The sequence below is a fragment of the Etheostoma cragini genome, chromosome 14, assembly GCF_013103735.1.
Source record: "Etheostoma cragini isolate CJK2018 chromosome 14, CSU_Ecrag_1.0, whole genome shotgun sequence".
Taxonomy (NCBI): domain Eukaryota; kingdom Metazoa; phylum Chordata; class Actinopteri; order Perciformes; family Percidae; genus Etheostoma; species Etheostoma cragini.
Genome location: NC_048420.1, coordinates 16,212,290 through 16,226,199, shown reverse-complemented (window position 1 = coordinate 16,226,199; position 13,910 = coordinate 16,212,290). Strand labels below are relative to the sequence as shown.

Sequence of the window (13,910 nt, the reverse complement as noted above, 5' to 3'; positions counted from 1 at the left end):
CTTAGATACAGGCATGTTGTGCAGAAAGGCACATTTTCAATCAATATTGATAAACATTTTGGACACCAGAGCAATACATACAGTTATAAATACTATAATACATATGATTATGTACATGTTTGGTTCATAGGCTGCATGTGTAAAGGTTTGCGTTTTTACAAAAACACACAGTTTCACTTTAAAAGGACAAAGTATTGTTTGATAGAACTGCCAGCATAATGAAATAAAATCTCATACCATTTACAGGATGAATTAAAATACCCAAATTATGCTTACTCATCTTATCTTAGTTGGAAAAATTTTAATTCATTATATGTATTGCACCGTCTGTTCATTCAGAAATATTTTTATGCTGTAAACAAATATTGTTGCATAGTTGAAGCATCTTTTAATTATTTAGGCTTTTGGACAAAAAATGAATTCTAATACATTCCTGCATTTTAACACATCAAACTTTTACACATATTAAAACATTGCACACCCACTTTGAGTGTTAAGTTGAATCAAAGCACCAATACATCTACTAGTTTGAGTTTACAAAAAAGTAGACGGAACAGTTTTATCTTTTTTTACTTTCACACACCAGGTAGCCATCAACATTAGGGTAGTGAAAAAATTACAACTATGCCTTGGTTGGGGCATTCAACAAATCAACAAAAGTGAACTATGAATAGAAGCAATGCATCATGAATCAGTGTGAAAATATATAGGCTTTAAAATGTGGTTAACGTAAGCACTCAAATTTGAGTAATCCTTACTATATTGAGTGACCTACATTGTTTTTTAATATTAGCAGCAACTAACTGCAAATAGTGGAAAACTGTATTGGAAATACTTTAAGACAATGCAGTGTCACCCATGTTTATATATTCAGCAGCAAAGTCAAAACTCCTACCATCCTACATTACTAATTTTGCATTGTATCCCAACCTTTTGAATCCCCATCTGGGTTTCTTTCTATCGAAAAATACAATCTCCTTTCTCCAAATTAATCCGGACAGAGGATGAACAATACCACTTAATCACAACATTTTGTGGGGCAAAAATGTAAAAAATAAAAACGCCAAACATTTACATACTAACACCATCCAAAAACAAACAAAATTGTCTCTCACTCATTGGCCGTAAAGTGGAAACTTGGACAAAGTTGCTGAAGCTGTCATTTTCTTTGCCTGTAAGTGGTGCAAATCACTCTTCAGGTCTAAACTGCGGGCGGCTGCTGTTACTTTTGTCATTAGATGGTGCAGGTTGGACTGGCCTGCATATCTGAAACTGCCATTGCTGAAGCAACTGGATAATATTAGTGTGGGCTGGTTTCAGGTGCTTTGCATTAATGACACCAACAATGCAATTAATGATTATATAAATTATTACTACTTACAAAGATGTCTTGTGTTCACAAGGGCAGCAGTGTTAGAAAATGTGGATTCTGTAAAGGTGCACTGAATCAATAGAAATACCATGAAAACAGTACATTTTATTTACTTTAGGTACATCTAAGAGTTAGTTACACTAGTTTCTGTTCTATTTTATTGCCACAGTGGGCCAACTGCTTATGCTGGAAACATTTACTATGATACTGTTTTTAATATGATAAATTATGATGAAAAACCAAGTGATTGTACCACGTGGGTAATTATGTCATGCTCTTTTGTTCATTGAGCTCCTGTAAGCATGTCATTCATTTCACAATTGATTGGTGAGGAGATGGTTCTTTTGTATAACATCATCCAAAAGCCTTAAAACACAAACTGCTCCTTGCAGATTTGGTCTGGTGCATTAGTTGCCATGACAACAAAACTCAGTTGGAACTCAAACTCTCTCTGTGACACTGAAAGAAGAAAGGGCTCACTCCAAAGTTAGTAGACTACCCCACTAGTCTAACTTCATGTGACATGCCCCTGGCCACTATTTGTTGCGGTGCTTTGTCCAAAGCCATCTGCGTATCAGTTATTTGGTCACATTAGGACATTGACCAGTCTACAAACTAAACCTTAAACTGATATCAGATCATACAGAAACGTATAAAAAATTATTTTAATATAACTCTTTGACTTGAACATGAGTAGACATTTAGAATTCACAGTCCATTATCAAAATAGCTGGTTAAAAAGACACTGCAAGCTGAGGATCACCTCTTGTTCCAGCATGATATGCATTCAGAGTAGGCTTAAAAAACATCAGCTTACCCATTAAAGTAATTTCTTTAAAAAATAAACCCTTTTATTTAAAACTGTGTTCCCAACCCAAATCACATGGTTTGTGTTAAAGCATCTGAGTCAAACATGTAGCAGAAACAGTACCGTAGGCACAGCCTTTGGGTAGTGGGACAGACACTTACAGAGCCAAGAATGTATGAGGATGAGCTACAACAATTTGCTAAACATAAAAGAGGAATTATTAAAAAAGAAATAATAATAATAATTTGAAATATAGCTTAGATAAAGACATTCTCCAGGCAAAGTCCTCATTTTACACTCTACATTGAAAGCTGGCTGAGTCAGTGCCAAGAGCAATCTTTGGTTGTGCATAGAAACATTCCTAGGAGATGAATATTAATGTTCAATTACCACAGCATTAATGTACCAACAATTACTAGTGTCAGAACACAACCACCCACTTACATGCTCATACCATCTTGTGATTTGGAAATCAAAGTGCAAAAACCAAATAACAAAAAACATTTAAAATCCCCCTTGGTCTCGGTGAAACACTATAGCTTTACCTCCAATCAAACCAAGGCAGGGTTGTAACATTTCATCCATGCTAGTAGAATCCTTCAAGTTTGTCTTGATTCTTTTGAGTTCATTTTTCTACACCTGTAAACCAAAAGCGAAGAACCTAGTTAAAATAAACTCAGCATAAGTCAAAAGTGTTACAAGAAATGCAAGATTTTTTTTAACTTACAGAGCATTTGCTTGCGTCAGGAACAATGTCACTGAGTGAGATCACGTCCTCAAAACGTTCTTCATGCTGAGCTCTGCAAACAACAAGGAGCAGAATAAGTAAATTCCCACAATATTAATACCGGGTTATTGAATTTTTTTTTAGCCAAGATTTCAAGTCTGTTGAAAACGTTCCTGTTTGGAATGGACCGATAGCTTGGCCTGTGGATTTACTGCATGTAGAATTCTTCAAAACCAAATTGTACCCCAAAATTAGTTACAGAAGGACCACAAACCACTTAATATGCAACTCCAATATAGGCTTTAGTCTACTACTGACTGACTGCTTTACCCGACAGAGAACGTTGCAGGTTCAGAATGTAGTATACAAAATATCACCGGGTTAGTTCCAGCCAATAGCAGTATGACAGGTAGGACTGGTTCACAGCCTTTGCAGATGGCATTTCTGTGACACAAATCTAAGCCCTATGGAAGGCTTGTATCATGTTGACACGCCAAAAGTTTTGTCATCATTACTTAGAATTCCTCATTGGGATGACAAAAACTACGCACTATAGCTTTAAAATCCTAATCGTCATATGTATTTTTCCTCTTACCTCTTGGTGGTGCTGTGCTCTTTGTCTTTGCTCAATGTGTTGTTTGAATCCACTCCTACTGACTTGTAGGCATCCTGAGAGTGAGCCAGAGGGTTGCTTTTGGTAGCAAATCCAGGGTTTTCCGAGGAGGAGATAGCTGTTTCAGTAGCAGTGCCAACAGCGTCGCTGGCCAGGAAGGTCTTTGGGAGAAGGTCAGGAGGACCGGACTGCATGACTAGATGGAACGGAGGGAAACCTGTTAATCTGTGTTGGTACATGCTGCAACATTAGTTTTCAGCACTCCAGCTGAAACAGAAATCCTAATTTTATTTTTTACCATTGTCTCCTTCAGTGTCTTCTTTGGTCTCAGAGCTGACTTGATGTTGAAGAAACGGGTGTTGGCTGTTGCTACTGGTTTGGGTCGACAGAGAAGGCCCTGAGCCAGCAGTCTTTCTCAAAGGAACATGTGCCACTAAACGGTGCTTCTTAGACGGCGAAGCTTTTACTAAATACAAGAGAAAAACTTTCATTAAGAGGCTATTATGGGCTCAATTTTGGTGTCAGTGCAAAAATGCGCCCCAGACAGACAGAGGGTGTGGCAATGTATTCTTTGTGCCAAGAGTGAGTGTGTCTTGTGTGACCGGTCCTTCACCCACGTGCTCAGTGCACAACTGTTCTGAAAAATGTATTTACTTTATTTGATAAAGGCACACCTATTGTACATAACCACCCCTTTTATTCAGGTTCAGTCCACTTTTCCACTTTTAATCCACGTTTTTGCAATCAACTGACATGAGATCACACAGTTAAAAAAAGAAAAGAAAAAAAGTTTCATTCCAAATATGGTTGTAATGCCAGCGAGATAGCATGCACACATAGATACAGTATGTACTTACATGAGATCTTCTTGAACACTACATTGCACATGAACTTCTGAAATCGTTCTGCGTAGAAACTCGGTCTGTGAACCGATACAGTATCCTACAGAAAAGCAATGATTACAGGGGTTACACATATATTTTAATTAAAAACATAATTAACTGAGTCTAGTGGAGCTTACCCCATCGTGGACCAGAGCTTTCCACGAGTGTTCAAGCTTCTTAACCAATCTGAAAAACAACACATAGAGCCTGGATTACACTCAATACTGTGCCTGAACTCATCATTTATAGACACATACGGAGCACTGAAGCAGCCGCTTCTCTGCTCATGGGCTGCTTTTGCTTCACAGGCTGTGTAGAAATTGTGTGTGTATCACTGACTGAACGAGGGGTTTATAAATGCACAAAGATGTGTACTGTTTACCTATATGACTGCAGAATGTCAATGATACCAATATACACCAGCAGCCGCTCGCCTTTTGAGTTTTGCGCTGGGATTCCTCCCGTTCTGTAAAATGAAACAAAAAGAAAATCCTTTAGTGGTTCATCATTACTCTTTAGTAAACATGACCACACTTTGGCAATTAAACACCATCACTCACTTGTCCTCTGTGTCCAGTGATCCCATGCTCCCTGCGTCAGCCTGGATGGCCTCTATAGCAGTGCTGTACAGGGACTTTTGACCGTGTGGCCGCCTTTGGTCCACAGCCCCAGCCTCTTCGCTGGCCTGCTCTTGACACGCCTGATTTACATTGTGGATTCCCACCAGAAGGCTGTAATCCATTATCTTAAAACTTTGCAAAAGCTGAATGGAAATCAAGGAACACACCAGACCAGTCATTACAAATGAATTTGGAAGAAAAATCCATTATGTTTATTCTAACAACAGAGTGAAAACATTGGAAAATCCCTTGCGGGATTAACAGAGACTATAAATTGTTATTATTATTAGTAATAGACATTACTTTTAGACCATGTGCATTACTCTGTAGCTCTTACCAGACAGTCTCTATGGATGGTCTTGCAAACAGCACTGTACTTGTCTCCTTCCAGTAACAATCCCTCATGTATGTCCTGCATGAAATCCAGGTCCTTGTATGTAGGCACGGCCTTTTCCCTCTCTTTAGCCGAAGCCCTTCGCTTGTAGGTGGAGCCCTTTAGATCATACTTGAGGTGCATTTTTACGGCGCTCGGAAGCAGATTGTTCATGACTGCAATACGGATGTTCTTACCCGCAGCCTGGACACAATAGAGTCCATAAAACTTTGGTAATAAGGTCCGTTTGTTCTGGTTCAGGTTCTGATGAAGAGCAGAGTGGATAGAAGGAGGAAAGTAAAATATTACAAAAAAATGAAAACAGGTGTCGGTGCAACTGACAAGAAAGTTAAATGAGTGTAGTAGTAAACTGAAAAAAGAAGAGAACATTTGATGAAACAAATGAGTAAAAGTAAAACACATTGTCCCACACACTTGATGCAGCCAGTAACAAATACGCCACCTTAAACTGAAAATGTCCCCCGTTTCTGTCTTACATTGCCCATTAGGCAGGGACAAGCCCATATATTAGAGACAAGATTTGGCTAAAGTGTCATTTTAAAGTAATATAAAAATGGTTAGGTGCATTTAGTGATTCAACTAATGATTATGTTCATGATCACTGTTAATGATTCTTTCAGAAAATAGTGAAAAATGATCAAAGTGACATATTCAAAATATTTTGTCAACAGTCTAAAGCCCAAACGTATTCCGTTTACCTTCCCACTGTAACTGATAAATAAAATCCTCAAATCCTTAGATTTGAGAAGCAATAACTAGTACTCGTTTGATTCTTGAGCAAACTATTAACTGATTATTATAATAATTGCAGTTGAATCTTCATTCATTAAGTGACATTGCAACAGCACCAGTGGTATCCAGGTCTTTACATGTAATGGTTAAATGGATGACAGAATAATGATTAGGAGTCAGTCCATATTTTATAGTGCACTATAGCCATGTGCACATTCATTGTGCAGTTACTATCTTAATACTAAAGCCACTCATCAATTCTTACCATGAAGTATCCTGGAAGCAGTTTCTGCAGAAACTCGGCTTCTTTGTGCTGCACTGTCTTAATGATGTATTCATCATCACTGGAGACGTAGAAGAGAGATCCACTGGCCCCGGAGTTTGACAGCTCAATCAGCGGCTCATTACACAGAGAGTACTGTAACCCGACAAGAGCACAGTGATTAGACATGTTATAGAAACCAAACAACACAGACTTACAGGTTAAAAACAGGTCAGCTTTGCCTTTAAATTGGCAGCAGCTCCACCCCTATAGTGTAAAACACCCCATTGTTTCAGAGTTTCCCTCTTTCCAGTTCCTCAATCCTGGCTCTGTCCATTTCTTCAGAGCTATAATGTTCTGTTAGCACATTTTCTGACTTTCACAGATGCTGAGTAATCAAGAATACCATGTAGTCATCAGGCCGGATGCCAAACATCTCCCTGAAGTAGCGAAAGGCCATGGGGGCGTATGTCTTGAACCTGAAGTCTCCATAGTGGTGAGCTGGTGTCAGGTTACTGCCCTCACTGCCAGTGAAAGACAGAAGAGGCAGAGGATTTTAAAACAAACAAGGGAGGTTAAGTACAAAATAATGTAGAACAGACAAAACATCATCATCTTTTCCACACATCCTTGGTTTAAAATGTCGAATACTCACCTGGGAAAGAAGATGCTTTCAACCACTTCAAAGTCCTGGAGCAGCACATCTCTCTCAGGCTTTTGGCTTAAGCTGCCCACCGTGTGCGTGATGCCTAACTGGATAGCGCCTTGCAGGGCGGATGATGTTGTCTGGAAGACAGAGCAGCAAACTGACATGTCTCAAATGACAAATGCCGTCCAAATCTGTCTTTGGTTGTTTAAGTATTAACCAATGATATGCAATCCCCACAATAGGACTTGGCAAGAAAAAAAGTATCTATTTTCATTTTCTTTTCATATTTGTATACATTCCCAGTTACTTGATTAATTGATTAGTCGATCCACAGAAAATGAATGCGGAGCTATTTTATTAATTAATTGTTTAAGTGATATTTTAAGCAAAAACTCCAAACATTATCATTATTTGAATTTCATTGGGTTTTGAACTGTTGGTCAGACAAAACAAGACATAAAGATGTCACATCTGACTCTTGAAAATGTTATAGACTAAGCAATTAATCAAGAAAATAATAGGCAAATGAATGAAAACAATCATTAGTTGCAGCACTTGATGAGAGTGAATGTAAATGCGAGTCAATAATGGCTGATCTCTCACCTTCTTGTACGTCGTCTCCCCAGTGGGATCAATTCCACGATGGCCAATCGTTTTTTTCATGGCCGGAGACATGCTGGTGGTTGGACTCTGTCAGTAGAAACATGGTGGAAGGCAAAATTACAAGAGGAAAATCACTCATTGCAAGTCAGCAGCGATATATGCTATTCTCATGTTTCAAAGAGGTAGAAACAGATGTTGTGTCAGCTGTAAAGACGTTTCCTAACTGACAGCTAGATAGTGCATTTATTTCCAACAAATCTGTTATTTCTTACCTCGGGAGAAGCATTTTTTCGAGCCCCGGTCAAATCTGCAGTGTAAAAGGGAGGAAAACATACAAGTTGGAAAACAATACTCAAGGAGTAAAAAAAAAAGTTAATCAAATGCAATTCTCACACTTTCTCATTAATATCACAAAACACAGCTTAAAACAGCTTTCACCAATCCGTTATGTTGAAAAGAAAGAGTGCAGCTTTGAAACAAGCATGCAGACACACCTCGTGCATTACCTCTGAGAGACGACAGTCTCCTCCAGAGCTGACTCTGCAGGTCTTTGAGTGCAATGGAAGGAATTAGAAGTATGCTATTACTATCAAAGTGAGTTTATACAGTGCTAACGAATGTCCTAATCGCTATAATAAAAATGTATATTCCTGGGAGTTTAAAGTTAACATAATTTGCCATGCTGCGAGGGTCTAATAGAAATGTAACTGGTTGCATTATGGGAAATTTGCTATCATGAATATTTAGAGCTTGACCCATACCAGAATATTTTTGCCTTGGTTACATTAATTTTGACCAGCCATCTTCTTAATCTGTCTCTTATGAATCCCACAACTTTATGGAAGTATAATACCAAATTGTTGGGGTTCCCCCTTTAAAACTTTGCTTGACGCCACATACCATTTATGATAATGCCGCAAAAGAAAAGCACTAGAAAGAAGAAAGGAAAATGCCAAGAGCCAGACAAGATATATCGATGGAAGAGGAAATGGAGGCGATCACAAAAATCCCTGAGCTTTATGACCGAAGAGATAAGCAAACTCGTCAAACAAACAGAACTTGTTGAACTAACGGCCGAGGTCAAACAACTTAAAACTCTTAAAGTGAGTGAGAAAATTGAGGAAGTGGAAAAAAGGATTGACGACTTGGAACAATACACACGGATGGAAGATGTGATTATAACCGGACTGGAGACCAAACACCAAACTTACGCAAAAGCATTGTCCAACACAAACACAAACAAAAACTTTGTTTTGGTAAATGGCCACATTTCCTGTTTTTAGTACACCTAAACTAACTATACTACCCCCAATAAAAATGATGCCATCTATCATTTTTATTTAAAATGTTAGTTAAGACTTGTCTCGGTCTTGACTTGGACTCGAACCTCTTTGGACCCCGTCTCGATCCCTGTCTTGGACTTTTCTTGGATTCGACAAAGTGGGACTTGACTAGCTATAGCCCTGCTGCTGACACATGTCCTTCCACATGATCCATAATACGAGCTAATGTACCTGTATCTGTATCACCTAAGTAAATAACTCTCGTCAAACACATAGGATCTATCCTTTTCAAGAAAAGGTGGTGAATACTAACATAGTAGGCTACTAACCAGAGAGGCCCTGTAGCCCTGGAGGCTCTTCTGCAGCTGTGGCCATTCAGAACTCAGACTTTGTTGTGGTGAAACTCAGATCCTAATTTCCTCCGGGACATCAGACGTTGTCAGATGTCTCTGTGTGACGAATGAAAGGTAAAGCCAGTGCATGTTATATCAGGTTAGCACAACATTTTACCGAGTTGTCTGGATTGCGAAATTTAACGAAACAGAGGCGAGGAAGCTAGTTAGCTGCTAACTCTAATTACATTTTTCTAACATTAGCTAAGCTAGTCATGCTAATAGCTAGTTAACTAACAACATAAACAAACAAACAAACTCACGTGAAAATCTTGTAGAGGAGCTCTCGCCGTTTCCAGAGACAAAAAAAAACTTTTCTCTTCTAAAAGCACTGTTTTTGTGGTTTCTCTAAAACTAATAAACAAGGAAGCAATGCGGAAGCAGCACTTTGGTGTTTTTCTCTGCTAACCAGAGCTAGAGCACAACTTCCGGTCAGAATAAAGCACAACTTCAGAAGAAAACAACGCAGCTGTGGAGATAGGTCTGGCAATGCTAACTAGGCCTAAAGAAATACAAACATACATAATTAACATTACATTTAATATATTATATACTAGTGTATAACTACACACACACAAAATAACATATTGAAAGAATAATATGTATACATAAATACATACATGCACATACATACGTATATAAAACAAAGCAACTGTACCACAAAACAGATGTTCAATAAGTACAGTATTAGATCCTTTAATTAAGTAAAAGAAGCAACACGAAAATAATACAAGTCCTGTATTCAAAATGTTATTCATGTAAATTTACAGAACTATTAACAACTATAAGTCATCAAGCACTAGAGTCATCAAAAGTAAAAGTACCTATACAGGAGAAAAGCTCACGTCAGTGTTATATTATTATAGCATTTTTTGTAAATTTATCATAGGAATAATTTACTAGTTTAGGATTAGTAACTTATTCCTGTTAAATTAATACAGTGAATTATGCCTCTGTAATATAGTTGTACAAAGTGTGTAAGTACTCAGGTACTCATGACTCAAATTAGTAAAAATCAAATGTAGTTAAGTTTTTCACTACTGCAATGATCTTGATAATATCCACATTTGATCGACATTTAAAAAAGAAAATTTCAAACAAAGTCTTTCACTTTAAAAATATTATTTTTGACTGCCTGAAACAGAAAGTGTACCGTTAGTACACATGCACCATTTTATAATATGTTATTATTATTATTACGATCACAAGTCTGTATAGGACTGTGTGAAAAAGAGTGTTCTTATGACATTGTATTTCTCCAGTTTTTAAAGTGTTCCACTTTTATTTTGAAGCCAAACAGGAAATTAATCAGCCATTCTTTGGTTGTTATAGAAGCAAAGTTCACTTACAGTGACACCTCTACACATCCACGAGTAACACCTACAGTTTAAAATATCTCAGTCAAACAGTGTCCAAATATTTTTGGGGGGTATTCACATAGCTTTTTAAGCTACGCAGCATACTTTAACTTTTGTTGTTGATGATTACTGATCCGTTAATGTCACACACCCAATTATTACAGCCAGTAGCGACTTCTCATGGACACTTGTTTTATTGCACGTGTGAATTTTCTCTTACAAGACTGACAAGACTGTTTTGAAGCTCCCAACCTGCTACCAACATTATGTTAAGTCCACAATCACTATCACTGTCTTGTTGTCTTGTGCTGCGTTATTGAGCCATGACAAAGCTCACGAATCAGTAACGCAGCATACATATTCATAATTGTTTAGTGGTTTTAGCCATTAACACTCTGTCTTGTGTTACACAGCAAACACCTTAACACAGCAAACACCTTAACACCGTCTTAAAAGCAACAAAAAACTAAATGTTCAACAAAAAATCACCCTAACAAAATGTTTTCAACATCAACTTGATAGTTTAAACAATTTGTCATACAGCAACTCAAAATAAAAACAAAGTCTATAGTGCAGCTTTACTTAAAAACTCACTGGAATACATTATTAAATGTATAGAGAATGGAATCTCATCAACTTGAATTGGATTCAATATTGTCTCAACCAATAAACTTAGATGAATTTAAACAAAAAGATAAATTGTTTATTTCATTTTTGGTTGCAACACTAATTGCTGTCTAATATGTTCTTTAGGACTTTTTGTCCCAGTATTAGGAAAACAATGAATGAACTCATTCGGTCCTCTTGTTTTCTTCTTTGTGAAGGACATAATATTTCAGCTTCTTTGTTCTTCCTTGTAGATGATCTGCAGGTTTGGCACGCATTGTCCAGTCATAAATTTGTAAGAAGCGTTTAAACTTTCGCTTTTTCTCTATGCCTTTTTCTTCAATTTCCACTTCTCTTTGGACGCTGTCAGATTAACACTCTCTCATTTCACTTCTCCAACAAGCTCTCTATCTATTTCTTACATCCACTTTCCTTTTACTCCCATTGTCTCATAAACCCCCACTGTCTCATAAACTTCACATTCTCTAATCTTCTGGATTTCTTTTAACATGCTGCTCGGAGTTCCTGTTTTGTTTTTTACCACAGCTTACTCATCCCAGGCTGCACACTAGGTCACTATAGATATTTTTATCACCTTTACCAGATACACCACTCGTTTGCTATGTTTTCTCTGATTGGCTTGTCACTGGCTCCCTAAAATAGATAAATAATGTAGGTTCTTTGTTCCTAGGATGTTCACCTATAAGGGATATCCCAGTATATACGTCACTGGGTCCTTATTATAGATAAATAATGTAGGTTTTGTTTCCTATAATGTTCACCTATATATGATTTAGACCAGTGAGTCATCATCACCGTTTTATCTAAATAAGTAGTCTTTCTGGTCAAGGAAACAAAAAGTTATCTCACCTAGGCCTCTTCAGTGGTCCTGTCCGCTGTTCAGAACAAGTATCCTGTCACCTTCTTCCAGCCCAAGCTGGTACTGGCCTCTGTAATAACAGCAATTCAACCCAGAGGTCATTGTTCAATGAGTTCCTAAATGACTCCCCCCGTGCATGGTGTTTCAGGACCCGAAGGAGGTGAAGGATTGTTGGGATCCGACTCGAAGGACCGGATCACAAAGTTGTTAGAATCATTTCATTATCAAGAATGAAGGAGACTATTGAAGTTATACAAAAGTTAATTTTTTACTTGTGAACACAAATAGACAGTTTCCACACTACAGAATAGTACAGAAAATGCCCAACTAGAAGCTCTCTACAGCTGCTTATTTATACAAAGTGGATGTTAATACAAAGCCATAACAAAGTCAATGTTGTCAGTATATCTCATTGGGTCTGGGAATCTCCTCTACCTGCTCTGCCCCCAGAAACATCCTGTGCCTTTAACAAGGACAGATGATGGCTCCATGGTTATCTTGTTTAGAGTGATCAGTATAATATGGTGTTCTTATGCAAACAGTTTAAAAATTAATCAAAGAAAAAGTAAGTGTCATAATTTAATTGAAGTTTGTATGATGGAAATTCCACGCTTATCATATTGTATGGGAGACCTCAGGAAAAATGCTGTGGAGTTTACCTTAATACAGTCTACACAGCACCTTCAATTTAATTAAGAATTATCTGGCCTTTATGTAGGCCTATAAATCAACCCGGATGTCTCCAGATATCTTCTCACCCAGTTCTCTCTCCCATGCTTGTTTGATAGTTTCTGTGGAGGGAGAGGTCAGGCTTTGTAGTCATTTAGTCATATTTTCATCTAAGAACGCAACCCCTGCTTTCAAAAACTGAGTGAGTGTGCTTTCTGTCCTCAAGGGTCCACAAACAGTGTTTCAATTTGCCTCGTGTGAGAGGACTGAAGGATGCACTCCCTAAAAAACAGTGAATCACCAACAGCTTGTCACTCCCTTAAATTCAAACAATTCTCACACAATTATTCATGCTGTCTGCATTGTCCTGTTAAAGAAGTGCACATTGATTGAATCATTACCTTTTTCAGCTAATATTAAAAACGTTTCTTATCCTTGTTTAATATTAAATGAATAGGTGTCCATCAGTATTTGACTGGTTTGTTTTTTGTTTCAGGTGACAGTTGGGGTGTGACTACAAATATGACCATTCTTAATGTGTACTGCTATCACAAATGCAATCTGTATCTGTTAAATAGTGACTCATTTACTCATAAACTCTACTCTGCTCGACTGTGCATTTAAACTGTTCTTTGTTTTGTTATTTGGTATCCAAGGTCCTTGGACAATAGAGATTCTTTCCCCCTCTTATTTATAATGCATCCTTAAGACTAGATTGGATCGTTACTCTTACCTGTACATTTTTAATATATGTATGTAAAAATCCCACACAGTGAAAACCCCTTGTGTTCTTACATTACGTGCTTACATAATTAATTATTACATAAAAACGTTTTCTAAGTTAGTTTTTTTTTAAATAATGTTAGATTAATGAACAGAATGGGCTTTTGGAACATTTGATTAATGGTTGCCGTTAATGGGCAAAGTAGATATTATATTAAAGATCAGCCATCCACTCATCAGCTGGTATTCTGTCTATAATGGAGTGGTATAGAAATTTGTAAGTGACCAAAAACTTTTGACCGGTAGTGTGTTTTGTTTAAGACAAACTTTTGAAT

At 37.5% G+C, this 13,910-nt stretch overlaps 1 protein-coding gene across 1 annotated transcript; it reads right to left on the bottom strand.

Moving 5' to 3' along the window:
- Positions 1-2,898: 2,898 nt before the first annotated feature.
- LOC117957181 (phosphatidylinositol 4-phosphate 5-kinase type-1 alpha-like) lies at positions 2,899-12,285 on the bottom strand. The gene is made up of 16 exons (XM_034892776.1): positions 12,225-12,285; positions 9,273-9,350; positions 8,171-8,212; positions 7,937-7,971; positions 7,665-7,751; positions 7,068-7,198; positions 6,819-6,936; positions 6,416-6,568; positions 5,362-5,661; positions 4,965-5,167; positions 4,787-4,870; positions 4,542-4,590; positions 4,378-4,462; positions 3,819-3,986; positions 3,503-3,716; positions 2,899-2,980 (listed from the first exon to the last, which is right to left on the bottom strand). The coding sequence occupies exons 1-16, from the start codon at positions 12,283-12,285 to the stop codon at positions 2,899-2,901; spliced, it is 1,890 nt and encodes a 629-aa protein (XP_034748667.1).
- Between the last annotated feature and the right edge of the window lie 1,625 nt (positions 12,286-13,910).

What these genes read in the sequence shown, in the direction of transcription:
- LOC117957181 (XM_034892776.1), bottom strand. Translation starts at nt 12,285, where the DNA reads ATGACCTCTGGGTTGAATTGCTGTTATTACAGAGGCCAGTACCAGCTT. An exon ending in TCCGGCCTGATGACTACATG is followed by an intron (nt 6,569 to 6,818) that starts GTATTCTTGATT and finishes GTCGGGTTACAG; the next exon opens with TACTCTCTGTGTAATGAGCC. An exon ending in GAGCACAGCACCACCAAGAG is followed by an intron (nt 2,981 to 3,502) that starts GTAAGAGGAAAA and finishes TGTTGTTTGCAG; the next exon opens with AGCTCAGCATGAAGAACGTT.